Source organism: Gobio gobio, assembly GCF_949357685.1.
Source record: "Gobio gobio genome assembly, chromosome: 11".
NCBI classification, from domain to species: domain Eukaryota; kingdom Metazoa; phylum Chordata; class Actinopteri; order Cypriniformes; family Gobionidae; genus Gobio; species Gobio gobio.
Genome location: NC_137104.1, coordinates 30,271,640 through 30,299,500, shown reverse-complemented (window position 1 = coordinate 30,299,500; position 27,861 = coordinate 30,271,640). Strand labels below are relative to the sequence as shown.

The 27,861-nt window shown below is 39.8% G+C and overlaps 1 protein-coding gene across 4 annotated transcripts in view; it reads right to left on the bottom strand.

Annotated features, from left to right (window-relative positions):
* Window positions 1-434: 434 nt before the first annotated feature.
* ints8 (integrator complex subunit 8) overlaps window positions 435-27,861 on the bottom strand; it is a 145,042-nt gene continuing 117,615 nt past the window's right edge. For all 4 annotated transcript variants that reach the window (XM_079829354.1, XM_079829355.1, XM_079829356.1 and 1 more), the window contains exons 21-28: window positions 9,625-9,686; window positions 9,355-9,473; window positions 1,572-1,675; window positions 1,390-1,440; window positions 1,238-1,311; window positions 1,085-1,149; window positions 871-914; window positions 435-624 (exon numbers count right to left, since the gene is read on the bottom strand). In XM_079829354.1, the coding sequence (XP_079685480.1) occupies window positions 508-624; window positions 871-914; window positions 1,085-1,149; window positions 1,238-1,311; window positions 1,390-1,440; window positions 1,572-1,675; window positions 9,355-9,473; window positions 9,625-9,686 (636 nt within the window). In that variant the 3' untranslated portion in view covers window positions 435-507. The remainder of the gene's footprint in view (window positions 625-870; window positions 915-1,084; window positions 1,150-1,237; window positions 1,312-1,389; window positions 1,441-1,571; window positions 1,676-9,354; window positions 9,474-9,624; window positions 9,687-27,861) is intronic.

The window sequence follows — 27,861 nt, the reverse complement described above, 5'->3', positions numbered from 1 at the left end:
CCACGACGCAGAGCGCACGAGGCGTTCTTCCGTAGAAGTAGGAAACACTGCACTGTTTACAGTACATCAACGGCATACAAGTCTGACACAAGATAGAAGAAATTGTTGAATAAAGTCATTATTTTGTTTGTTTTTTGCACACAAAAAGTATTCTCGTCGCTTCATAAAATTAAGATTGAACCACTGGAGTCACATGGACTATTTTAACAAAGTGATAGCTGTCTATGGAGGGGTCAGAGAGCTCTCGGATTTCAACAAAAATATCTTAATTTGGGTTCTGAAGATGAACGAAGGTCTTACGGAACACTTTAAACATTGCATTGAATTGTTATAAACATAAAATAGGATATAGTTTTGGGAAAAAGTATTTGACCACAAAAAAATACACCTCTGTATGTATTTGTATATAAACATAGGAGACACCTTATTTTGGATCAGCTTAGCCATATTTATTTGAAAATTGTTTTTGATTTTTCAGTATAAAAAAAGCTTTCTTTTGGAGTGAATTTAAAAGTAGAGTTTAGCTATGGCCTGTAGGAATTTCTTCTTTCTTTTTTGCGCTGCGAGCTGCAGGACTTCCTCTGGATTACTGGAGTTTAATTCCGTCTGTCCGATGGCCTTGATCTGTGTTACAATAGATTTACCATCATCATATTCATATCCATGTAGTGAGCAAATTAGTTTCTTTTGTGATGGCCAAATGTTCCATCTGAAAATCAAGCTAATACTGTACAAATCTTGCCTTAAAACTGGACTGAAATGATAGATATTGCTAGATTTTAACATTTATACACTATCTGCAATAAATGTTTTAGACACTCGTGTCATAACTGTGATTCTTTAATCAATAGAGAAAACAAATCAGCTTACTGCCACTTGTCTTTTGTCACTCTCTCCTCGTTTATGGTGAATGTCTGAGGGCAAATGTTACGGTTTAACAATGGCTAGAATATCATACATGCTGGAAAAAAAAGGTTATTCAAACCTTTTGATTATTACATTTGCAGATGTAGAGTTCAAGACTCATAACCCCTGACTACAGATTGTTGTTGGTCTGAAATGGAGTGTTCTTTAAAAAGGATACATGTCAGATATTCCAGAATCGTCACATCCCAAATGTAGTCATAGAATGAATCCATAGAGTCATGACTGATGGAATAGGGAGAGGGGGGAGAAAATGAAATTTCTGAACTATTTTGTAGAGCGGGTACCGAAACAGAATGCATTGCGAGTTCACCTGTTTTGCTCTTGCAGAGCTTTGAATGCAGTCATGTAGTCCACTTCCCTCAGAAACTGGCAGAGAACAGCCACCTGCAGAGTGTGCAAAATCACATCATGAATTACGTAGTACAATCATCTGAAACAAGACGGTTCATGGTGGTATGTTACCTGAGTGTGACAGTTCAACAACGAACAACACTTGATCATTCTCTTGAGAACCTGCAGAACAATTCAGCATGTGTCAGTCCTGACAATATTTCAGTCACATCTTTAGAGGGAATTTTATTACCAAGACAAAAGCAGAAAAGAAAAGTATTAGTTTACAAAAGCATTCAGCAAATTTGCAGCACCTGGTCAGTGTAGACATCCGGAGGAACTGGTTTAGTGAAGTAATCTGAGCACACAGTCCCTGCCTGCAGGTAATAATGCATCGCTGCAGAATACTGGTTGGTCACTGAAAAAAATAAAGGAAGAATATCAAATAAAATTAAAAATGAAAAAGTATAAACTTTTTAAAAAAGGCAGCGGCTATTTGCACTAAGTGCAAATAACAATAGCATGCTATTTACACCATGTGCATATAGCGATAGATGCTATTTACACCGAGCGTAAATAGCAAATAGATTCTATTTACACTCAGTGAAAATAGCATGTTTTCTTAATGATAATTGCTATTTACACTAAGTGCAAATAGCTGTAGATGCTATTTACTAAGTTAAATAGCATACTAAGTTGATATATTCTATATAAGTTGTTATATTCAACACCATATACAAGTAGCAGTTCTTTGCAATATGTGTAAATAGTAATTACATGTAATTTATACTTTATTTTGACAGATACATACTCTTTGCACCTCAGTATTGTTATACATTACCAGGATGCAATAATAACAGAGTGTAAATTATTATATTCATTAAAATTATTAAATGGATTCTCCCTTAATGGGACAATAAAAACCCTCCCTACACCTACCCCTACCCAATAAAGGCTTTTATTATTATTAAACATTTCGTTAGGCACTTTATTTCCACATTTAGAACATTTTCTTAATTTTTATTGAAAGTAAATGCATGTCTGGTGTGTTGTGATGAACAAAGAGATAAGAACAAACTCTGCACAAGGCAGATTCGAACCCAGTCAATTGCTTCAAAATCAAGATGCTTAAGCCATACGCTTTACTGATTGCGCCACTAAATATGTTGAAATCGGAGCGCTTTTTAAAATCTTGTTTGGCCCAACCAGGCATTTTTAGGCGGATCTAGTGCGAATAGCACTTGCCAACAAGTCACGCTATTTGCACTTAGTGTGAATAGAAAAAAATGCTATGACTGAAGTCATTTTGGATTACATTTTTGATTAGTTTTTTTTATACATCAAATTGTGAAAGTTTGTAGTCAAGTCATATGTTTCTAAATGCTTTCTCTGTATTTAGAATCTGTTCTGGCAAAAACCCATCTACAAGTACTGTATTAATCATTCTGTTAGCATTAGATTTAAAGGGTTAATTCACCCAAAAATTCAAATTCCGTCATTAATTACTCACCCTCATGTCGTTCCAAACCCATAAAATAGTCCATGCGACTACAGTGGTTCAACCTTAATTTTATGAAGCGACGAGAATACTTTTTGTGAGCAAAAACAAACAAAAAAACGACTTTCCGTTATAAACAGTGCAGTGCTTTCGAGTTCTATGGCAGCCGATGCTTTTCACGTGAGCACCATAAAACCTTTATTTTATGAAGCGATGAGAATATTTATGAATACGACGAGAACGTGCAAAAACAAACAAAAATAACGACTTTATTCAACAATTTTGTTCTAGCCTGTGTCAGTCTCCTACGCAGTTTACGTTGTAAAAACAGTGCAGCTCCTGCGTTATCATCACGCACGCATGCAATTTTGCCAAAATTGTGAATAAAGTCATTATTTTTGTTTGTTTTTGCACACAAAGTATTCTCGTCGCTTCATAAAATTAAGGTTGAACCACTGTAGTCACATGGACTATTTTAACAATGTTTTTACTATCTTTATGGGCCTTGAAAGTGTTAATTAAATTGCTGTCTATGGAGGGGTCAGAGAGCTCTCGGATTTCATCAAAAATATCTTAATTTGTGTTCCGAAGATGAACGAAGGTCTTACAGGTTTGGAACGACATGAAGGTGAGTTTTAAAAAGAAAAAAATTGTATGCTTTGTATAAAAAAAGATGACCAAACAATGCATCTGAAATAAACTCACCTCTATGAAATACCATGCATCTGACAGATTAGGCTAAGAGTTTTAAATAGTTTGGATGTGAAAATTTATTCAGGTATCCCAACTTAATTTTTGGAGTATTATGAGACTTCAGCATCAATCTCAGTGTCAATAGTTAAATATTTTGATGCACAAAATCAGCTTTTTTCCCTCATTTAAAAAAAACAAACTTTTGTATGTTGTTACACCAGACTTGGAAGAAATTTATTTGGAAGATATAATATCTTGGAAGATATTATGGCATGACTTTCAATTTACTTTTAAGTTAAACTGCTTAGTGCTCAGAAGTTGGCAAGTTAAGCTAAACTTCTTAAACCCTGCTGTTTATACGCATCATTTAGCCATGACAGTGATACACATGCCCAAATAGTAGTAACAATTTAAAAACATGAGTTCAATCGAGAGGAATTGTGAATGGCAGTGAGGTGACAACTGACGTGATAAGGTCACGTGATAAGGGCAACATGGATGTAGACAAACATTAAGACTATATAGAATATACTTTTTTAGCAGTTGAAGTAATTACTTATTCAAAATAAGTACCTACACTCAAGAGTACACAATTTCAGACACAACCATACTGTGCATACAGTACACTATAGCAAATTTCAAAAGCTTAACGGTTTATACCATTATCAGACAGGGCTTGAAATTTACTTTTTTACTTAGTAGCACTGGTGCTCATTATATAAAAAACAAAGGAAATGAATCTGATAAAAGTGTTTTCAACTAGCCTGGTTAAAACCAGACCATTCTCAGTAGTAACGGAGTTATGGTCTGGCAAAGCTTCATAGACAAATCATTTCCAAAGGGGCGTCACCAAGGGACGTCGCTCAAATGCCTCTGGGCGTAATTGGATAGACCTAAAACCAATCAGAGAGATGAAGGAGATGACGTATGTAGAGCGACGGAGAAACATCTGAGACTCTGGCCGTTTCTCAATATGCGTTCTTGTCTGTACTTATAGGAAATGTCCCCGCAAATGGAACGCATAGACATCACCAGACGCTGGGTTTCATCCCTGGTGATGCTCTGCCAGGCCTCTACTGCAACTGTCTTCAGTTCCTGCTTGTTCTTGGGGCATTTTCCCTTCAGTCTTGTCTTCAGCAAGTGAAATGCATGCTCAATCGGACTCAGGTCAGGTGATTGACTTGGCCATTGCATAACATTTCACTTCTTTCCCTTAAAAAACTCTTTGGTTGCTTTCGCAGTATGCTTCGGGTCATTGTCCATCTGCACTGTGAAGCGCAGTTCTGAAGCATTTGGCTGAATATGAGCAGATAATATTGCCCGAAACACTTCAGAATTCATGCAGCTGCTTTTTTTCAGCAGTCACATCATCAATAAATACAAGAGAACCAATTCCATTGGCAGCCATACATGCCCACGCCATGACACTACCACCACCATGCTTCACTGATGAGGTGGTATGCTTTGGATCATGAGCAGTTCCTTTCCTTCTCCATACTCTTCTCTTCCCATCACTATGGTACAAGTTGATCTTGGTCTCATCGGTCCATAGGATGTTGTTCCAGAACTGTGTTTTTTTTCAGATGTTGTTTGGCAAACTCTAATCTGGCCTTCCTGTTTTTGAGGCTCACCAATGGTTTACATCTTGTGGTGAACCCTTTGTATTCACTCTGGTGAAGTCTTCTCTTGATTGTTGACTTTGACACACAAACACCTACCTCCTGGAGAGTGTTCTTGAGCTGGCCAACTGTTGTGAAGGGTGTTTTCTTCACCAGGGAAAGAATTCTTTGGTCATCCACCACATTTGTTTTCCGTGGTCTTCCAGGTCTTTTGGTGTTGCTAAGCTCACCGGTGCGTTCCTTCTTTTTAAGGATGTTCCAAACAGTAGATTTGGACACCTAAAGTTTTTCCTATCTCTCTGATGGGTTTGTTTTGTTTTTTTCAGCCTAATGATGGCTTGCTTCACTGATAGTGACAGCTCTTTGGATCTCACATTGAGAGTTGACAGCAACAGTTTCCAAATGCAAATAGCACACTTGAAATGAATTCTGAAACTTTTATCTGCTCCTTGTAAATGGGATAATGAGGGAATAACACACCTGGCCATGGAACAGCCAAATGTCCCATTACTTTTGGTCCCTTAAAAAGTGGGAGGCACATATACAAACTATTGTAATTCCTACACCGTTCACCTGATTTGGATGTAAATACCCTCAAATTAAAGCTAAAAGTCTGTAACAACAATGAGTTTCAGGGAATAATTAATTCAAATGGTATAAATATTCATGAGACTATGAATATGAGTTGCTTGTTGTACAGACAATATCAACGTATAACGGAACCTTTAATCATTTAAAAGTAACCTTTATCCCAATTGATTTCTTCATCAATTATCAATCTTACAAACCTTAAGAAACATTAATCTGCTTGATCAGGACAAATAATATCTCTTATGTTGGTACAATTTGTATTACTGAAGTAGTAATACAAGAAAATCAAGCTTAAATGGGTAGCTAAAATCTTGCGTCTCATTGACTTCGATATTTGTGAGCAAAACAATACGGATTCACTTCAATGCAATCATTGGGTTTTAATAAAACAACTACAGTTTACAAAGCTACGATTCACACGGGGGAAATATGCATATATATGTAGGAGAAAACAAACAATATGGTACAAACAAGGAAAAATGAAACAACGAATAAGAGAAAAAGAATGATGGAAAGAGAGAATTAACAAGAGAGAGAGAGAAAGAGAGAGAGAGACAGCTTCACAGCAATTTCACAAGAGCCCTCAAGAAATTCATAGTCCCGTGAACGGGAATAATTCAGACAACCTTTTCCAAGCAGTTTGATTGTGAAATAGAATACTTGCATTACTACGGCTTCTCGTGTAAGTGTCTGAGTTCGAATCGTCTGGGAAGTTCGCTAAGGATTTGCGGGTCCCAGGAGAACTTCTTTGAAGTTCAGGAAAGTCGCTCCAGAAGTCTGCCGGTTTCTCTCTCCGTGCGGGGATGCCATCTCTCAGGGTTGGGAAGACCAGGGTTGGTCTTCCCCTCCATGGCGAAATGCCAAGAGGTCCTTTCCTTGTGGTGGCGAGAATGCAAAGAGTTGATGGTCGCTCCTGTTCTTATAGAGTGGATGGCCGACGCCCAAAGAGTTCAACGCTCCAATCTCTTGCGGCTACACGATGACGCCTCGGATCTACTCAGCGTAGATGATTACATCAACACACAGGCCCTTTGTTTAAGTATGATTTGATTAGAAAAGTCACGAGGGCTGTGAGGAGTTCAGACTTTGGCCTTCCTGCCAGACGACTGATTGAATCATTACTGTTACAAGTCTGCAGTTAAAGCACATCTTGTTTGTTTAATTTCAAATCCATTGTGGTGGTGTATAGAGGCAAACATATTAGAATTGTGTCGATGTCCCAATATTTATGGACCTGACTGTATAGGCTATGATTATCACTGTAATAAAATGAAATATGACAAAACACAACCCAGTCTCTTTTTGTTAAATGTCAGTTTATGTGTGATCAATAGCCATTATAAAAGTATAAGTAAAAGGTATAAGAAGCTATACAATAAATAAAGCAATTCAGTCAAACAAAGTCAGCGCTAGGAGACTACAACGGTAAAGTTTAATAGCTTAAAAATATAAAGTTATGAAACTTCACCTTGCCCTAAAAAACGACAAAACGATCTGTCAGGGAACAAATTATAGATTAATGAGAGCAAAGATCAGCCGTTAGATGTACACAAGACGAATCATAACTCATGTTTAACCACTACAGAGACAGAGCCAGCGGCAGACAGCAGAAGGACTGGCTGAGGAAAGGCTGCTCTCAGCGGGGTTAATGAGCGCTGCTGATCCACTGAAGCTCACAACTCCGAAAACGGCAGATCAAATTTTCAAAAAGGCGCTCTCTTTATAAATAAACCACAGATTTGAGCTTTAAACAACTACATTCTCGCCTGAAAAGGACTTAAAACTATATTGTTGTAAAACATTAACACTACCAGAGTGCTCTCGCTAAGACCCATTCGTTTAGCCACCAAAGGGGAGAGCTGGTATATCAGACTTTTGCCGAATACAGTCGGTAAGACGGCGATAACATCTTTTTTAGATCTGAAGGCTTTGAGTGTTGTTCTCTGCTTGGGTTTTAACGACAAGGAAAAGTTTAAATCGCTAAAAAAGGACGCGATAGCTGATTCGAACGAGTGATGTTCCTCGGCGGCATCCATCTTTGTAATGTACAAAATTTCGATGGATTAGAAATGGGCTTGAATGAGTACTTGCAGAGCAAATCTAAATTTGCCGGAAGTTGTCTGGGTTTTCCCAGGCTAGTTTTCAACATTATGTTGGAAATATTAAAGTTTTTTCGTCATGCACTAATTTGCAGACTCTCATTAAGCTATGCAGTTGCAGGGTCCATTGTTTAAGCAGCAATGGAGGCAAAACAGACCCAAAAGAAATTTCAAAAAGTTCAAAACAATAGAAAGGAAAGAAAAGTACCGTGTGGGAACGGTTTAGTGAAGTGGTTAACCAGGATGAATCAAGTGCTGAGTATGTGATATATAACAGTGTTCTTTTCATCTTCTCTCTTCAGCTCTTTACATTTTGTGCGCTAGTTATCTGTTATGTGACAACGGAGCGCAAATTAAGGGAGTGACTGACAGCTAATATTAACCAACCTAAAATCTGCTTTAAAGTTAAGAATGTAAAGTTTAATTGGTTATGTGATAGAACTGTGGACTGGTCACGGTATCAGCTCAAAGCAGGCACATACTGTGCAGTAAACGGTGAACATTTTGTAGAGAAATGAAAACAGGTCGCACCTCACAATTATTTGCACTCGCACAAATGCTCCCAAATTTTAAGGTTGCACCGTTTCAATTTTGGGAGCATGTGCGACCAAAATGGTTGCAATTTCAAGCCTTGTCGAATGTAAACACTAATATCGTAAATGTAGACAATTAAAGGGGTACTTCAGCGCTGGGAAGATGAATGTGTATTTAAACGGGGTCATTTATGTAGTACAAATGTGAAATTATTTTTGAATTCGGTGCCTTCAAGACCGAGAAAAGACAGAAAATGTATTTTTGTCTCATGTGGATGAAAGACAACAACTCCCAGAATGCACTTGCTTCGCTGCCCTACCAGGCCACTCCCAAAGCCACGGCTACTGGTTACATCTCTTGCCCACCATGACACCGCCCCACCGTCGTCTTGATATTCATAGTAATAAAATAATTTTGTTCATTAATCACAAGAGCAAAGAGCTGAGCAGAGCTGAGGTAAGCACGACAGTCATTCCAGTCTGGCGCGTTATCAGATCATGCCTATGGAAGCTTAACTTTCATGAGAATTCATTGAAAAGTTGAAACACTTACTTTGCTCCGTACCACTCCGTTATGATTGCCCGAGCCGAGCGGCAGTGCACATTTACATTCTGTAAGTGAGATCCCATCCCTATGGGCGGGTTGAAAACATGCGGCACTAGCTCGTTCTACTGGCTGTAGTCTATAGCCTCTGGCCAAAAAATCCTCTGATGACACAAAATGACGATATTTGCGTCATCGGAGGATTTTTTCCAGAAATAAAATGCATAATTCTCTCGTCTCAGGGGGACATGAGGGTGGAAAGTACGATATTTTGAATATACTACCGGGTTTCTACTGATACAAAGCTTAATGCTAAATCGCTGAAGAAACCCTTTAAGCATTAACATTAACGTAAAGCTGCTTTGAAACAATATGTATTGTTTAAAGTGTTATACTTATAATATGACATATGAAGTCACATTATAAATATACTTCAATAATATGACTTGACATAACCCCTCCATGTTGGATCTTTACAGTATGAGTGTAGGGTTTAATTTTATACATTGCATCTACTTACCAAAGTAAATGTCAGCCTGTGTGCAGAGCCATGACTGATTGTTAGGGTTGAGGCTGAGAGCATAGTTAACCAACTCCTTTAACGTGACGACCACGGCTTCAACATCCACAGCCTGTAAACTGCATCGACACCATCATCATCATCAGAACATTTGACACCAAGATTACACCATCAAAACAAACTACATAAATTTACAAATAATCATACATATACAGATGTAAACAAAGGAGCATTTCTTTATCTAATGGCATTTCATTTGTTGTGACATACTTGGCGAGAGATGAAGGCCATATGGAGATGTGCTCAGCTGTCACTTCATTCACTATATCATCCTGGAAAATACAAAACAACATATGCATAATGACCTGGAATCAATCCAGTCCACAGGACTGCAAGAGAAGAGCACTCCAATTATAATCACTAAGGCTATCAATCTTTAAACCGCAAGCTCAATGAATTCTGCACAAACTTTTGCTATAATAAAAACAGCTGTCCTAATTGTAGGCTAGGTTCTTATTAGGGCCCGAGCACCGATGGTGTGAGGACCCTATTGGAATTTCTCTGTTTATTATTCTTATTATTATTCTTCAAATTATTCTTCTTCTCTCAAATTAATAGCTTTTTTGAAGGCCTAAATATGCTTGAAAACTCACAAAACTTTGCACACGCGTCAGAAGTGGCGAAAATTTACGTCTGTAATGGGTTTCAGAATTAGGCGTGGCAAAATGGCTCGATAGCGCACCTACAAAATTTCAACGAGTGCCCCTCCCGCTACGTTTCACGTACAGGTATGAAATTCGGTAGACACATGTAACAGACCAATAACAGTCCGATCTGCCCCAAACTTCATGTTTGATAAAAGTCCTGTCCTGAAGACATCTACATGCCAATGTTAGTTAGTCATAGCGTCACCTGCTGGCAACAGGAAATGGCATGCTTTACACAATAATTAACTCCAAGAAACACATTTAAACATGCCATGAAGTACCAAACATGCTAGAAACACATTAAAATCATGCAACACGTGGCTAAGTGCTAATGTATGCGATTTACTCCACGAAACGCTTCGGTTACTAACGTAACCTTGGTTCCCTAAGATGAGGGAACGAGTATTGCGTTTGCTAAACGCTTATGGGGGAATTCCTTTCCTCGAGATATTGAAGCAAAATTTTTATCCAAAAAATACCATGTACACGCAGTGTAGCTTCACAACTCTCAGCAGGAAGCAGCTGCGTGCTGATTGGCTGTGCCGCTGCTACTGCAGCAACCTATGGCGAGACCGCGGGGCGGGACGGACCAATCAGGTCCTTCTAAATTCCCGCCACAAGGGGCAACAGAATTTGCATAGCCAAGGGTATATAAGACCCTGTCTCGCAAGATTAGTCAGGTTAATCGACTGAAGCGACTCCTGAGCAAGTAAGCAAGCACGGCAAGCAAACGCAATACTCGTTCCCTCATCTTAGGGAACCGAGGTTACGTTAGTAACCGAAGCGTTCCCTTACGAGAGTACTCTCGTATTGCGTTTGCTAAACGCTTATGGGGGACCAATGCAAAACGCCGTGCTTGCTTAACAGCTCTAAAGCCGACGACACCAAACCCAGGCCGACCTAGGTGGGCCCGTAATATGATATCAAGAAGTCCCAAAATGAGCCAGACCTGAGTCGGGCCCTTAATGAGAATGAATACGATATACGTGTAATAATATAATGTATAGACCAGACATAGTCGGGCCAGGAATAAAGAATGACCAGATAATTCGAGCCGTATAAGGAATGTGCTTATGACTTATACAATATTTAACCCAGACCGGACTTTTCGAGCCTTAAGGGGTTAAATCTGTTTATACAGCAAGAAGCCAAGCTTGTAAGGCCGGAACATCTAAATTATAGAATCTGATAAAAGTGGACGGGGAGGCCCAGCCTGCCGCCGCACAGATATCATTCAGAGAAATGCCAGTAGACCAAGCCCACGAAGAGGCCATGCCTCTAGCAGAATGGGCTTAAATGCTTAAAGGGCAGCTGAGATCTTTAGACTCATAGGCCATGAGATAGCATCCACTATCCAACCTGACAAGGTCTGCTTTGTAACCGCGCACCCTCGGGTGCGGCCGCCAAAGCATACAAAGAGCTGTTCAGTTTGCCTGTAAGCAGCGGAACGCTCTATGTATATTCTCAGCGCTCTGACAGGACAGAGCAAATTAGCATCTTCTTTATCTATCGGTGATGAAAGTGCTGAGAGTGAAATGACCTGTGCTCTGAACGGAGTTGAAAGCACTTAGGTACATATCCATGTCTTGGTTTGAGGACGACTTTGGAGTCGTTTGGCCCAATTCCAGACACGAGGCGCTCACAGAGAGCGCGTACAGATCACCCACTCGCTTAACTGATGCGATCGCCAGCAGAAAAGCGGTCTTAGTGACAGGAGCTTTAAGCTCACCGAATGCAGAGGCTCAATATAGAGCTCATCATGGTATCCAGGACCCTGGACAGGTCCCATATAGGGACTGAAGGGGGGGCGAGGTGGGTGAAGCCTTCTAGCCCCTTTAAGGAAACAAAAAATGAGATCGTTCTTTCCTAGTGATAGTCCGTTCACTTGAATGTGATACGCTGCTATAGCAGCCACATAAATTTGAGCGTGGAGGGGGAACGACCCGCGTCCAGAAGCTCTTGTAAAATTGTAAGCACTTCTGACACTTCACAATCATGTGGGGTCAGACATCGCGCTTTACACCAGTCCGAAAAGACTGACCATTTGTCTGAATAGAGCTGCCTGGTCGCGGGGGCTCTAGCTTCAGTAATAGTATTCAATACATTTTCAGAGAGGTTCTCATGTACCCGCTGATGGGCCAGACATGAAGCGCCCATAGATCGGGACGGGGATGTCAAATCTGCCGTTCCGCCTGCATGAGGAGGTCTCTCCTCAGCGGGATCAGCCACGAATCTGTATCTGACATCTGACATCTGACTCAGTAGTGAGAACCAAGGTTGATTTCTCCAAAGCGGGGCTATTAAAAGCACAGCGCATTTGCTCTCCCTGATCCTCTCTATGACCTGAGGTAACATTGAGATTGGGGAAAAAGCATAAAGAGGAAGGTTGGGCCATTCGTGGGCCAACGCATCCTTGTGCTTGGAGAATTATATTCGGCATTGAGCATAGTCTTGAGAGGCGAAAAGATCCACTTTTGCCTCTCCAAAACTGCCCCAATTGTCCGAATTGCACCTGGACAGCATGTCTGGACCCAAATTCAGAATGCCTGGCACATGAGTCGCTCTCAGCGAGCTCAGATTGTGCTCTGCCCATGTTAGGACTTCTTCCGCCATTGTGTGCAGATCGATAGATTTCAGACCGCCTTGGCGATTTATATAGGCTACCACCGACCTGCTGTCCGTTCGGACCAGGACATGGTGGTGCTTTATGTACGGAAGGAAAGCTCTTAGCGATAGCGTGACCGCTTTCATCTCTAGACAGTTTATGTAAAGGCTCCTCTCCGAGTCTGACCAGAGACCGGAGACTGGCCTGCCCTCGTGAAGGGCTCCCCAACCTAGGTTGGATGCATCTGTCGAGATAACTTTCCACTTCGTAACAGTGCCCAAACTCACGCCCGTCTGGTCCAAGGAGCCAGAGCCAACACACAGATGTGGTCTACCTTGATTTGCAATCGGCCCGAGAGCCATGCGTGAGCTGGAACGTGGCGATTCAGCCAGTGCTGTAGGGGGCGCATGTGCAACAGACCTAGTCTGAGAACCCAGCATCCTCTGAAAGTGTTTGAGAGGAATGCGTGCACCGGACCTGAGCACGGTTTCCACCGCTCCCTTTATTTAACAGTTGATATTTCGGTTCGAAGCACGTGACTCATGTTGCTTCATGTTGCGCGACGGAATGAGAGAAAGGGAGAGCTCCGTATGTCCGCAGCGGGGATATAACGTTCTCTGTCCACGGCCATTTTAGAGCGGCGGAGATGAGAGAGGAAGGCGAGTGAAGAGCTCTGTATGTCCGCGGCGTCATCAGCGCGGCGGGGATATAGCATTCTCTGTCCGCGGCGCATTTCAGCGCGACGGAACGAGAGAAGAGGAGCGCTCTGTATGTTCGCGGCTTTTATTTGAAGTGGCGGAAGACCAATGTTCTCTGTTCGCGGTGTAAACACGCGGCGGACACGAGAGAAGAGAGGTGGAGAGCTAGTAAGCTCTTAGAAGTGGAACAGCAGGCGGCTGAAGGCGGAGACCAGGTTGGAATCCGTCGCCCTCAGGGCTGCAGGGATTCCGCTGGGTGCGTGTCGACGGCGGGCTTCGATCCGGAGCTCAGCGATAGAAGTTGCTGAAGAAGAATTAATCTGACTAACCTTGCGAGACAGGGTCTTATTTACCCTTGGCTATGCAAATTCTGTTGCCCCTTGTGGCGGGAATTTAGAAGGACCTGACTGGTCCGTCCCGCCCCGTGGTCTCGCCATAGGTTGCTGCAGTTGCAGCGGCACAGCCAATCAGCACGCAGCTGCTTCCTGCTGAGAGTTGTGCAGCTGCACTGCGTGTACATGATATTTTTTGGATAAAAATTTTGCTTCAATATCTCGAGGAAAGGAATTTCCCCATAAGCGTTTAGCAAACGCAATACGAGAGTACTCTCGTAAGGGAACAGGATGTTGTTGTAACTCAGGCATACAATGTCCGATCTGCCCTAAACTTCACATGCTTGATAATAGTCCTGGCCAGAAAACAACTCAACATGCCAATATTCAGTTATACTCAAAGCGCCACCTTCTGGCAGCTGGAAGTGTGGCACATTGAAGTGACTTCGCCATATTTCTCCTATATTTACCCACTTAACCCTCTCAAGTCGGCCGTCGCGCCGGCGTGATTTGCTTGCTTTTTTTCTTATCAGTGCCAAAGAGTGTTTTTTTATCATTCAGGCAAGTGTTATACATCATTATAATCTGTTAAGTTTCTATTTTTATTTGTGTAGTCACAATAAAAACAAAATGTTTTGCTTTTTGCAAAATAAAGAAAACAAATATGATGCACGATCTACAGCCTCTCTGTCAAAGACGTTAATTCAGATAGTCTTCAGAAAAGGAACTCTAGCTTAGTGAATACGTGTCTCACAAACATGGAGACATATGTCTAAAGAAATGTTGAAATGTCAGGTTTTCACCTGTTAGCCTGCACCCCCGCTTTTGAAAAAATCCTAAGAAATTTACATTTACATTTATGTATTTGGCAGACGCTTTTATCCAAAGCGACTTACATTGCATTCAAGGTACACATTTTACATTTTGTCAGTTCTTGCTTTCCCTGGGAATCGAACCCATGACCTTGGCTTTGCTAGCACCATGCTCTACTGTTTGAGCTACAGGAAAGCTAGAAATGGCATAATCAGACTAAAACCGTTACAGTTAATGATTCCTTTGCACTAAAATCATAAGTATGGCATCATTTGAAAGCAAACACTTGGCAGTTTACTGTAAATTCAAAATTATAATTATTTTCAGAATCAAAAATAGCTATAATAAGTTTCAAAGTTTTGTAAAGTTACTAGAAATATATTTGTATGAAATATCTTTATGAAAATAAAATTGAAGTTGGCATTTTAGCAATCTAGAAGTGCACTACACCTGAAGCCACATGTCTGACCATGTTATATTTCAAATCTGAAGATGATAAGTCTAAAACTCTGAATTTTATGAAATGTTTTTCAAGATCATGTCATATGATTTTATTTTGAGGTTTCTCTAAAATGTTAACTGATGTTTATTGCCATCTCTTCTGAGCTACCATTCAGTTTATTGTCTCTATTGTTTTGAGGTGCAAACTGCCCATTCAGTTTCAGTCTCCCCAGAACACTTTCACACCTCTCTGGCCAGGTTATGGCTCTAAATATCTTATTCTTTTTTCTTCATTGTAATCACTGACGACTCTCTATTCAAACTGTTCTATTCAAACCTCATTTATGATCAAACTTCTCACTTCACCTTCTAAAGTGCCTCAAATGCCGTTGTTGACAATAGAAACATTTCAGTTGGTTTTTCATTTCAGTCTATTCAAAATTATAAATAAAATAACGTATTTGCCCAGGTGGCAGGTGCATTGGCTAGCTAGCATGTTAGCTTAGCACACAATCAAAATACAATAAAGATTAAAACCATGTTTTTCTCCAAAATTACTTTATATCACAAGTGGGATGTTTTAAATAACCCTCTGTGGTCTCATTTGGCTTCGGATAAAAAAATCAGACAGAAAATATATAATTTTACAATATTCTGCATATTAATAAAAGCTATGTCGAATAGCATTGCATTATAAATATAATCTATTATGAATACACCCAACATGGTATAAAGAACACAGACAAACCGTACATCGTCGCGATTGTGTGTTTATTGTCTTCAAATGTCTCTATTTGCATCTTTAGCGATCTCAGGAAGCTTTTATTATGGACTTCTATTATGGCACATGGTATCTTCTTCGTCTGTCTGTACCATATATGGACTACATGTGCACAGAGCGTCCTCCGGCTGCCAGTATGAATTGAAAACAACACATAAGAGTCTCCATTGCTCATGATTAGGCTACATATGCGCATTTTGAGGAAGTATTGAATAAAAAAATACTCCTCTGTTTAGAAATTTGACACTCTTTGACCTCATCTGCACACTTTTGAACTAAAAGCCCTGAGGGATGTTGATTTGTCACGAGTCTTCGTGACGAGAATAGAGGAGTTTTTTATGAATGAGAGCAGCTGAGGCTCATATTACAATCAAACGGTACCGACGCGGTTTTCATATTCATAACTCCTGACACATTAACAAATTACTGTCACTATAAGACTTTGAGAATAAAACAGAGGTAAAAAATGGAAGCTTGACTCTTAGATCTTTTAAATGATGTATAGTTTGTCATTTGTAATTACTTACATCTGACAGTCATTTGAGCTAATTTAAACAAATAAAGCTTAAGGACGAATGCACCCTCAATCCAGTTAAGAGGTTAAACAATGTAAACCAAATCGAAAACAAATATTCTGTGTTTATGTAATCTGTTCGAAAAGAGAGTGATGTCAGTCACCCTCGAGCCACTTCATTATCCGGTAATGCGACCACGCCCACGGATCGCGCGCTCTTTCAGATTCAAATACTGACGATCCAGAGTCGACGCCCACACATCAACTCCATTGACTGTAAAAACTAGGGGTGTAACGATTCATCTACTACATCGATGTATCGATTTATTTTCCTATGATCTAACTACATCGATCTGTGCTCGGCAAGTTGGCCTTCCGGACGACATATATCGATCTAACATCGTTTTAAAAGGTAATGAATCGATTGTATCGATAATAGGAAATAACGCATTGGATTTAAGCACGTCAGACTTTATATGGATGTTTTTTCTTAGCACTTTTAATGATAAAGGCGTTAAACGTTACTCGATTCAGTCTGCCTATCTGTGACATCATCGCAACGCACCAGCAGCAGCGCTCATTGAAATGAATGGGATCGTGTCGCTTTGTCGCTGCGTGTTGCTGGCGGTGTGAACGGGGCTTGAGAAAACAAAACATAGCATGGCGCATGGCAGAGGAGAAGCCAACGAGCGAGAAATTATCAAGCCACCAGGAGAAAGCGCTACCTGTACTTTCAACCCTTGCTTGTTACCTGTGCATTCCTGACACCAGTGTGCCAGCAGAGCGAGTTTTTAATACTGCTGGCGACATAGTGAACGCACAGAGAAGTGTTCTGAGGTCAGATCATGGTGATATTTTTGAAAAAGAAATCTGTAGAGTCATTGAAGAGTAGTTGGTTACATTTTATCTTTTGTTAAATATTGTTTGTTTATTAAACTGAGAGTAGTAGCAGGCCAGTTTATTCAATCTGAAGAAATGTTGGTTGCACTTTATTTTTGATATTAATATTGTATTTGTATTATTTTAATGTTGAAAAACAACAGCAAAAGTAGCAGGTAAACTTACTATTAATTAAACCTGAAGAGAAGTTAGCTGCACTTTATTTTTTATATTAATATTGTAATATTTTTATGTTGGAAAACAAAAGCAGAAGTAGCAGGTTAACCTACTGTTGAAATGTTGGTTGCACTTACTGTGCTTTTATTGAATATGTATTGAATATTGAAAATGAGAGCAGAAAAGGTTAACTTCCTGTTAATTCAACCTAAACTGTTGGTTGCACTTTATTCAAATAAAATTTTAATGCATTTGCCATTAATTGTTGTTTACTTGTTTGTTTATATCCATAATTAATTGATATACCGGTTTCCATTACAAAAAACAACAGGAATCTTGGAAATTTCACCTGCACTGACCAGTATCCAGATATTTATTTCAGTCACACAATTTTTGGCTAAAAAGTTACTGAATCGATTTCAAGTCACTGAATCGTTTCGGATCGTATCGTTCTAAATTAACCAATATCGTCCTTGAATCGTATCGACAACCTCAAATCGTGATACGAATCGTATCGTTGTTAAAACGAATCGTTACACCCCTAGTAAAAACTCATACAAACATATGCAAATGACCACCTTCACCACCTCCAGACTCCCCATAACTTTGCCTCAGTTCTGTTTGTTGACTTCAGCTCCGCATTCAATGCAATCCAGCGCCATCAACTCATCAAAAAACTACAGCACCTGAATGTCACCCCACTCCTCATCCACTGGATAAACAACTTTCTCAGCAACAGGCCACAGACAGTGAAAATAGGGACAACAACATCATCAACTATCATCACCAACACTGGAGCCCCCCAGGGTTGCGTACTTAGTCCCTTCCTGTACACACTTTACACAAATTACTGCCGGAGTACATTACCCAACACCACTTACTACAAATATGCAGATGACACAGCCATAGTAGGTTTACTTACAGATAACAGCTCCATCACAACACACCACCAGTCCATCACATATTTTGCACAGTGGTGCTCTGATAACTACCTCCACCTCAACACTGACAAGACAAAAGAACTGGTCATCTATGCATCAAAATCACTCCCTGGACTCACTCACATCACCATCCATGGCCAACCAGTTGAACAGGTCAGCACTTTCAAATACCTTGGTCTCACCATTGACAATAAGCTTAACTTCAATGAACATGTCACCATCACACAGAAACGAGCACAACAGAGACTGTATGTGATACGCAAACTAAGATCACTGCATGTCGCCCCCCATCTCCTTTTACTACTCTACAAAAGCATCATCCAACCTCTGCTACTCTACTGCTCCCCATGTTTTTTCACCATATTAAGTGTCACCAGCAAAAACAAACTCATTAAATTCTCACACTTAGCATCGAAGATAATACAGCTTCCCACCCCCAGCCTCACTGATGCAAATGACACAGCTACCACACGTCTAGCCCGCACCATAGTAAGCAGCCCTGACCATCCACTGAACCAGTACTTTACTCTACTCCCATCTGGCCGCAGATACAGAGCCCTAGACTGGAAAAAGGCCCACTTTAAGAAAAGTTTTGTACCATCAGCCATCACTGCTCTAAACAAACTTCGGTGACAATCATACATCCCTCTTTTGTGAAAAAGTTATATGTTATATGTAAATGTTATATGTTAATACTATATGTCAAACGTTACATGTTATATGTTGCTGCTGTATTTTTGGAAATAAGATGATGTGTGAAAAAGAATATCCCTATGGGACAATAAAGACTCTATCTATCTATCTATCTATCTATCTATCTATCTATCTATCTATCTATCTATCTATCTATCTATCTATCTATCTATCTATCTATCTATCTATCTATCTATCTATCTATCTATCTATCTATCTATCTATCTATCTATCTATCTATCTATCATCTAGTGAAACGCTGTAACGTTACTTCAGCTACATAGTTTTGAGACGCTGAGGAATAATTAACCTCATGAAAAGCTGTTCATGTTCTGTTCAGACTGAGCAAAGGATTCAGGGCTGATTGTAAGATAGGCCAAGTTTATTCTGTTAGCATCTGTGATTATTAAACGCAAAAAGACTGTTTAAATATAAATCCTGCAATATAACATGTCATACACACAAGACTGTTTTGGACAGATTACAACGTGTTTATTGTAAAAGAGCCTAGTGTCACATCAATAAATCTTTTATTCACAAATGTCTGCTCAGATGCTATAAATACAGTACCAATCAAACGTATTTTTCTTCATATTGATGCTTAAATATTATAGCTTAATGTTATTTTTTTTATTTAATATCAAAGTTTGTTTTATCGAGTTAATATCGAGTTTTGTTTTGTAGAAAGTGAATTGCTTTCTTTAAAGTTAATTTCGTTTTGTATAAATTGTATCTTGATTTTAATTATTATAAAAAAATTTAACATGAGACTACTTTCAAAAACATAAAAAAATAGTACAAAAATTGCACTTCTTAGTAATTTTTGTCTTGCTTCTCGTCAAAATATTTAAACATTCTTAAATTAAGACGCATTTACTAGATAAGTACAATTTCAACTAAATAAGAAGAGCATTTTTTTCAGTGTAGTCAAATCTTTTGATCATTCAAAATTATTCTGGAGTTTTGTTTTGTAGAAAGTGAATTGCTTTCTTTACAGTGAATGTCCTTTGTCCTGTTGCTCTCAGATCACACACCTGAATTAAGCGAATTCATTATACAGGTCATTATGCGGGCTATTATGTTCTTTTGTCATCTCAGGTGATATCCATCATTATCCATTAGCTATCACGCCTCCTTGCACACTGGCTTTGTGAAGAAAAACTGTCTTGCTAATTTTAAATCAGTGTATTGTTTTATGTGAATGAGTAGGCTCAATGATGCTCACATCAATTTGAAGCAAAAACTCTAGGCAAATACACCCATTAGTCAAAAGTCTTGTGGACACATATCTATTTGTGTGTTTTGAGGCCTTAATTTTAAAACAAATGTTTTTGTTTTTTTAAAAACCATAAACATTTTTCTCTCAAAAATACAAGCATGTACATACATGTTGCGAACATATTATGGTAGCCCAGTTTGTGCTGAATACAGTGTAATTACACTTTTGCCATTAATGTGTTTATAAGCAACTGAAAAAAACACAAATGTCAGAGCATGTCAAAACTTCTAAAGGGCCCCAAAACAGCTCAGACTCCTAGGGGTTAATGCATGTCGCCCACTATTCGCTGTTTTCCTGATGCCACCGGGTGGCGGTGCATGTGCGAGGGCCCTTTCATTGCTGCTTGCAGCTTTACATTCTGTTTCCACCGTCAGGCCTAACCGTTCTCTTTGCTTAACTGTTCCATTCTGTGCCAATCTGGCCCAGCCAGTAGGGATTTAGTTTCATTTTCCACTGTGGGGCTGATGACAGTTCTTTGGAATGTAAATTTAAATGCGTTTACAGACAATGAGATTTCAATAGTGACTGTGTTATGCAGGGTGATCAGATATTTAATTTAATTTTATTATTAATTTGAATTTACGCAGCTCAAATAGCATTCTTAGCCAGCTACAGAGAAACTGGTAGTCTGGCAACAGACAAGTAATCAATCCTGAGTTACAACATTACTACACGCATTCTACCAGCACGGTTAGCCAACCTAAGAATTCTGTGTTGAGAACGGTTAGTAGCCATACCAGGCTCAAGTGGAAATATAACTGAAAGGGTTCCTTACCATTCTCAGAACCGTTTGGCCTGACAGTGGAAAAGCGACTTTTGTTGGTTACAATAAAAGAAATAGGGAGTATGCGGCTCGTGTTGAACAATACTTTGTGAATTTTCAGTGGTGACTAACATCTCTGACAGGGTATTGAGTTCACGCACTCAATTGTCATGATTGTGATTGGCTACAATGCTGAACGCTTGTAAAAAAAATCCGGGAAAAAGAAACCTTTTATGCTCAGAAAGCGCTCAAACAAACACGAACAAGAGCGTTTAAAAGCAGCATCCTGCAGCGGGTCCCGAATACACAAGATACAATCAACTTTTTGTAGTACCAACTGGTACCGGTAGTAACGATACATTTGACAAACCTAATTACAATCTAGAAAAAGTAATTAGTACTAGAAAAGTAATTTCCTCTACATTGTTTAGCACTACTGATCTATATAAATGACTAGATTGCTCACTGCGTTCTAAACAGGCAGTGAAGCCACCGGAAATGTTCAAGCTGCCATCTTACTATTCCCTACCAACAGAGGGCATCATTGACGTACACCCAAAACATTTACCTAAAAATCACATGATTTGCAGCATCTCAGTCTCACAGGATTAGTTTTACGATATGTATGTAAATGAATAGTTACTTCAGATGTTATCAGTTATGTTTATGGTCTTTTGAACGATTGCTCCTGTCTCCTTCCTGCTAGTGTTTGTAGCTCTTTACAGTCTTGCTTTTGAATCTCTATTTTGATATATTTTCTTTGATCTACTGCTAAATATAACTTACTCCTCACCATATATTGATTAAATATTGCCTATCACGTTAAATTTGACATTGCTAGCTTTTATTCTAAATCAACATCACACGTTAGCATCTCGCTAGCCTGTTAGCTTGTCATCTCTGCACCCGGGTCTCCTGATTTCTGAGTTCATTAAGCAACCGTGGTGAGTTGGATTAGTAAATAGTGTCTAGCAAACAACTGTGGTAAATTGGATTAATCAACAAACACGGTAAGCCATGTCATCTCCTGTCATTGTCACTTGCACTGCTTGCTGCATGTTTAGTATAGTCTTCTCTGTTGGCGAACAGGGCTTCACATGTGATAAATCTAAGGAGATAGTTAGGCTGACGGAGAAGATTTCAGAATTAGAAACACGAATCCATACTTTATCTGAGAGTAGTGAGGATGTAACAGCTTTAGACACTGATTTGGATGTGAATAGCTTAGTGAACTCTGTACATTCTTCAGTTCCGGCCGCAGGGCCCCCGCAGCAGGGAAACTGGGTGACAGTGAGACGGCATAGTCGCGGATGTAAAAACCGCCTTTCCGTTCCGATTAGAACATCAAACAGGTTCTCCCCTCTCAGTGAAGCACCCACTGAGTATCCTGTTGAAAGTGCCCTAGTGATTGGCGATTCTATTACACGGAACGTGAAAATAGAGACACCAGCCACCATAGTCACATGTTTACCGGGAGCCAGAGCACCTGACATCAAAGCTAGTTTAAAAGTGCTGGCTAAAGCTAATCGTAAATTCTCTAAGATTATTATTCATGTCACACAACCCCTGGTCCAAGCTCTTATTCTCTCCAGACTGGACTACTGTAATGCTCTTCTAGCGGGCCTTCCGGCATGCACTATCAAACCCTTGCAACTGATCCAGAATGCAGCGCGGAGGGTGGTCTTTAATGAGCCGAAGAGAGCGCACGTCACGCCTCTCTTCATCAGTCTGCACTGGCTGCCAATAGCTGCTCGCATCAAATTCAAGGCACTGGTGCTCGCCTTCAAAGCAACCACTGGCTCTGCACCAATATACCTAAACTCGCTCGTTCAGACTTACACACCCACCAGGAACTTACGTTCTGCCAGTGAACGACGCCTTGTGGTGCCATACCAGAGAGGCATGAAATCGCTCTCACGGACCTTTTCCTGGACCGCCCCCACCTGGTGGAATGACCTGCCTATCTCAATTTGTGCGGCCGAGTCTGTAGCCATTTTCAAAAAACACCTAAAGACACATCTCTTCCAGCAGCACCTGACCAATCAAGAATAGCACTTATCATTCTATTCATTTTCTGTCTGTCTAATTTATTTATATAATTTATTATTTATATAATAGGGCGGCAGTGGCTCATGTAGGTTGTCTACAAACCGGAAGGATGGTGGTTCGATCCCCGGTTCCACTTGACCAAGTGTCGAGGTGTCCATGAGCAAGACACCTAACCCCAACTGCTCCCGACGAGCATGGATGGCGCCTTGCATGGCTGACACCGCCGTCGGTGTGTGAATGGGTGAATGTGAGGCAATATGTAAAGCGCTTTGGATGGCCATTGGTCTGTTAAAAGCGCTATATAAATGCAGTCCATTTACCATTTATATTTATAAATAAAAAAATAATAATAAAAAAAATTCTGTCCTGTGTGTTCTGTGCTAGATTAACTGAGACTTGTTACAGCACTTGCATACTGTTGCCCTTGACTGTTCTAGTTGCTTCTTTTGCTCTCATTTGTAAGTTGCTTTGGATAAAAGCGTAAATGACTAAATGTAAATGTCGGCACTAATGATGTTCGACTTTGCCAGTCGGAGATCACAAAAATTAACATTAAAGAGGTGTGTGAACTCGCTAGTACGATGTCAAATGCAGTTTTTTGTTCTGGTCCGCTCCCTGTTAAAAGGAGTGATGAGATAGTTAGCAGACTATCATCACTCAATGGCTGGTTGTTTAAGTCAGTGTTTCCTGGGGTGCCATCTGACGAGAGCAGGGGTGCCGTGTAAAAGTCCTAGGGCTGGACCAGAATATTCGAATATTCGAATATCCGTTCGATGGGTTGGTATTCGATTTTCAAATTTGTGATTCGAATATTCGTTGTTGTTGTTTTTTCGCGAACACCTGGCATCCCGCTCAAAACGGCTCTCATTCGCGCTTGCATATGTTTACACTATAAAAACACTATAAAATACAATACTTTTTTTCAATGATCTTATAGCCAAGCCATTTTTAATAGCCTCGTTATACTTAATAAATATATTTGCTTCTTCTTAGTGTTCCCTGCAGCAGAGCGCACAACTGCACAAGCTTATGTGGCAGAAGTCTGAGCTTGCATTTTGGGTTAAACTGCGTTCGTTTGACATTGTGGAAAATAGAATAATATAATAAAAATTTATTATCCTTTTTATACGTTAGGGATGTGACTGTGAAATATTTTTCCCTCACTGTTTCCCTCAATGCTGTGCATGTGCACTGAGCGGCTGAACACATGCAGCTCTGCGCCGCGTTTACTTTCGGTTTGCCAATTCAGGGGCGGGTTGCTTGAATTGTGGGTTCATTAGCTATTATTCTATAATGAAAAACATAGCAACAAAACAGTACAATGACAAACTCCCTTAAGTAGGCGCTTTTACGTCGCTTTAAAACCAAATATTCCGCGATCATCTTGTAATTTAGCTCCTCGCTCTCGTGTAGAATATGATCTGACTGCTGCTGCTGATGTGCTGAGACGCCCGTTAGTTTGGCTCGAGTGGCACGTTCAGTTTTTTAATTGTAGTTAGTCTTAGACCCTAGCCCGGCCGTGTCCTACAGCTTACCAAAACTATCGGCCCGAGTCCCGTGATTTTTTATTTTATTTTTTTATCCTCCCTATTAGGCCTACACATCGTTGCAGCCATAAAAATAGTTCAGTTTTGTTTTTAATGTCAAAGTAGTTATATTTAGTATAGTTTCTTTATTAAGTTAATTTAGAAAAATGTTTAAAGCATTTTTTTGTTTGTTAAATTAAAGTTTTAGTTGTTTTAAAGTAATGACCAACGGACAGTAACGGACAGCAGCTGACAGTGAGTTAACCGCATGTTTGATCAATTTAGCCTCTCAAATCAACACTGGACTTGTCTTACTTATAATGAAATCCATAGATATAAAACACTTCAAGCATCACAATGTTGGTTTAAACATTTAGCCTACTATCACCACCACCACCACCACCACAGTAAAAAGGCATTTTTGACAAGCTGAGGCTGATGCTGCTCGCAACGGCGCAAATGAAAGTTACGTGACGTGTTTTTTTAATTAATTAATTAATTTTTTATTTAATTTGTTTTTTTTATTTTAGTGCCATATAGAACCTTTTTTTTTTGAGTAAACATTCCTCCCTATTACACATTGTTGCAGCCATTAAAATAGTTCAGTAGTGTTTTTAATGTCAAAGTAGTTATATTTCGTTTCGTTTCTTTATTAAGTTAATTTAGAAAAATGTTTAAAGCATTTTTTTTATTGTTAAATTAAAGTTTTCTTTTTTTTAAGTAACGACCAAGCGGACTGAGTGAGTTAACAACACATGTTTGATCCATTTATCCTCTTAAATCAACACTTAACTTGTCTTGCTTATAATACTTTTTTTTGTTGAGGAAACGTGTTCAAAAATAAATAAATAAAAATTAGGCAGGTTGTCTTAACTTACAACTCTCCGCAAAATTAATATAAATCCGATCTTCAATTCTTGCGCTATATGCACATTTAACGGAGTTCATGTCAACGAAAGCAACAGATATGAGCTGCATTATAGGCTATTCATCAGCTCATTTCAAGATCAAAGACCGCAAAATCAGAACGAGTGATCTAAGCACTGTAAGAGCATTTAGTCTCATTCATTTTAATGAAGATGATTGTGTTTTTGAGCATCTAAGAGGTTCGGCAGTTTGCGTGTTGGCTTGCTTTACTCATTTGCGGCGATACTCTAAACAGTGAGCCATCTTGACAGTCGTGTTGTCATAGTCTCATGTTGTTTCCACCAGCGCAGCACACCTCATTGTTTCTTTTAATTAATTAATGTCTAAAATATAAAATGAAGGAAAAAGCCCGCGTTTGAGGTATGACGTGAAAATTGTCCCGAAGCCTGGCCCCAGCGGCAGAAATAGGGGCTCTTAGTCTGTTCTATAACTGAACAGAATTATTTTTACTAGCTACTATAATATATCAAAACTGGGACGTAACAGATCTGTGTGTTTTGTATCACTATTCATTGCCCGTTCGCGGAGCATATAAGCCCTGCCTGCGTGAGGCGCGCCGCTTCTCCTGATTCCAGCCTTTATTAGAGAGAAGGATATGTTCAGCTCCTTCCCTCCGAAGCTTCGAATGTTCGATGTTGATTACTACAGAAGCTTCGAAGCTCAAAAAATGGTATTCGGACCAGCCCTAAAAAGTCCTTCAAATATATATATTTTTTCCTCATATTTTTCAAATAATTCTCTCTTTGTAAACTTCGTTCAATGCATGCTAGTGCTGCCGTATGTTCGTATATGACCAGTCATTTTCGCCGTCATCACCCGGGTGTAGTGCCAGAAGACGCGAATGAGAAGTCGCGCACGCTGTGAGAAAATGTGTCTCTGTGCACTCATCCGAAAGCACGCACACGTCTTACAGCGCGCAAATATTGAGTTCTCTTTCAAGTCTCGCTCTTGAACGGACAAACTCACACAAAAAGTATGTCAACATGCCCATCTTGATGAGTATTCTAGCAGACATAGTCTGAATATGCCATAAGTAAACTTTATACAGTTGAGAAAGACAACGCATATCCGAGCATTAGGTCTTAAAGGGGCAGTAGCCTTTACTGCTGTCTAATGTCAAACAACAAAAGACAAGGACATCACTCACTGCTCTTGATTGAATAGCTTTTGTAAGTTTAATAGGATTAATCTTTAATTTATACAGTCAAATATGCTGTTATTTTAATTTGATCAATTTCTGTACCTGAAAACTAATGTTAGACGTTGGCCTACCTGAAAAGCATAGTTTATTTTATTAGTATCTTTGCTCAATAGTATTTATTCTGCTAGCGGTCTCACGTCACCGGAGTTAGATAAATCCCAGCACAGAGACTTTTTCACCTAGATATGATCACATAGAGACTGTGGGCCCTATCTTGCACCCAGCGCAATTGACTTTGTACACCGACGCATGTGTCATTCCTATTTTGCACCCGCGCAAAGCGCGCTTTTCCCTCCACAGAAGCACGTCGCTAAACTAGTGAATGAACTTGCGCTACCTGGGCGGTTCAGCGCAAAAAAGGAGGCGTGTTCCGGCGCAAACAATCCCTGGTGCTATTTTGCTGTTCCATTAAACAATTGCGCCACTGACCAGAAAAAACCTAGTCTAAAGTCAGTGGCGCGTTGTTCGTTATGCTATTTTAAGGGCGCATGCTTGACCATAATGTATAGCGTGCACAACGCGCATACACTTTGCTCATGTAATCTACACAGATGCAACAGTTATTTTTGCAAATCATAAATTGTTACACTAAAAAAATATTAACACATGAGATGACGGAAATCATTGTGGTGTGCCACGAAGATGTGAAAAAATAGGCATAAATCTAGCTTACAAATGATTCAGGCTAATTGTAATAATTAAGGATAAGACCTGTTTGCCCAATAGTGGCAAGACATATATGTATATAAGGACATCTGACAAATTGGTTTGTCCGTCAAGAACCAGGAAAAAAAAATCGACTGAAAAACTGAAAAAACTGAAAGACTGAAAAAAAAAAGACTGAAATCACCTTTACCATAATGTACAACATTACAACTTCACTTCTCTGTCTTTCACTGCTCTTACAAGAACATCAGTCTCCTCGGCTGTGAACCGCTCCTGGCGTGCGCCTGGTAAATACGCCATAATAATAGCAATCCATAATGGAACTTGCGCACCTGCTTTTAAAGGGAATGTTGGATGACGCTCGGATTGGTTTATTCACGTTACGCCCAAACCACACCTATGAATAATGAAGCTACTTCAGACCAACCCATTTTAGATTTGCGCCGGGCGCAAGAGCCATTTATCCCGCCGGGAAAATAGCAACAGCGCCGAGACCCGCCCACAAAGTTACTTGC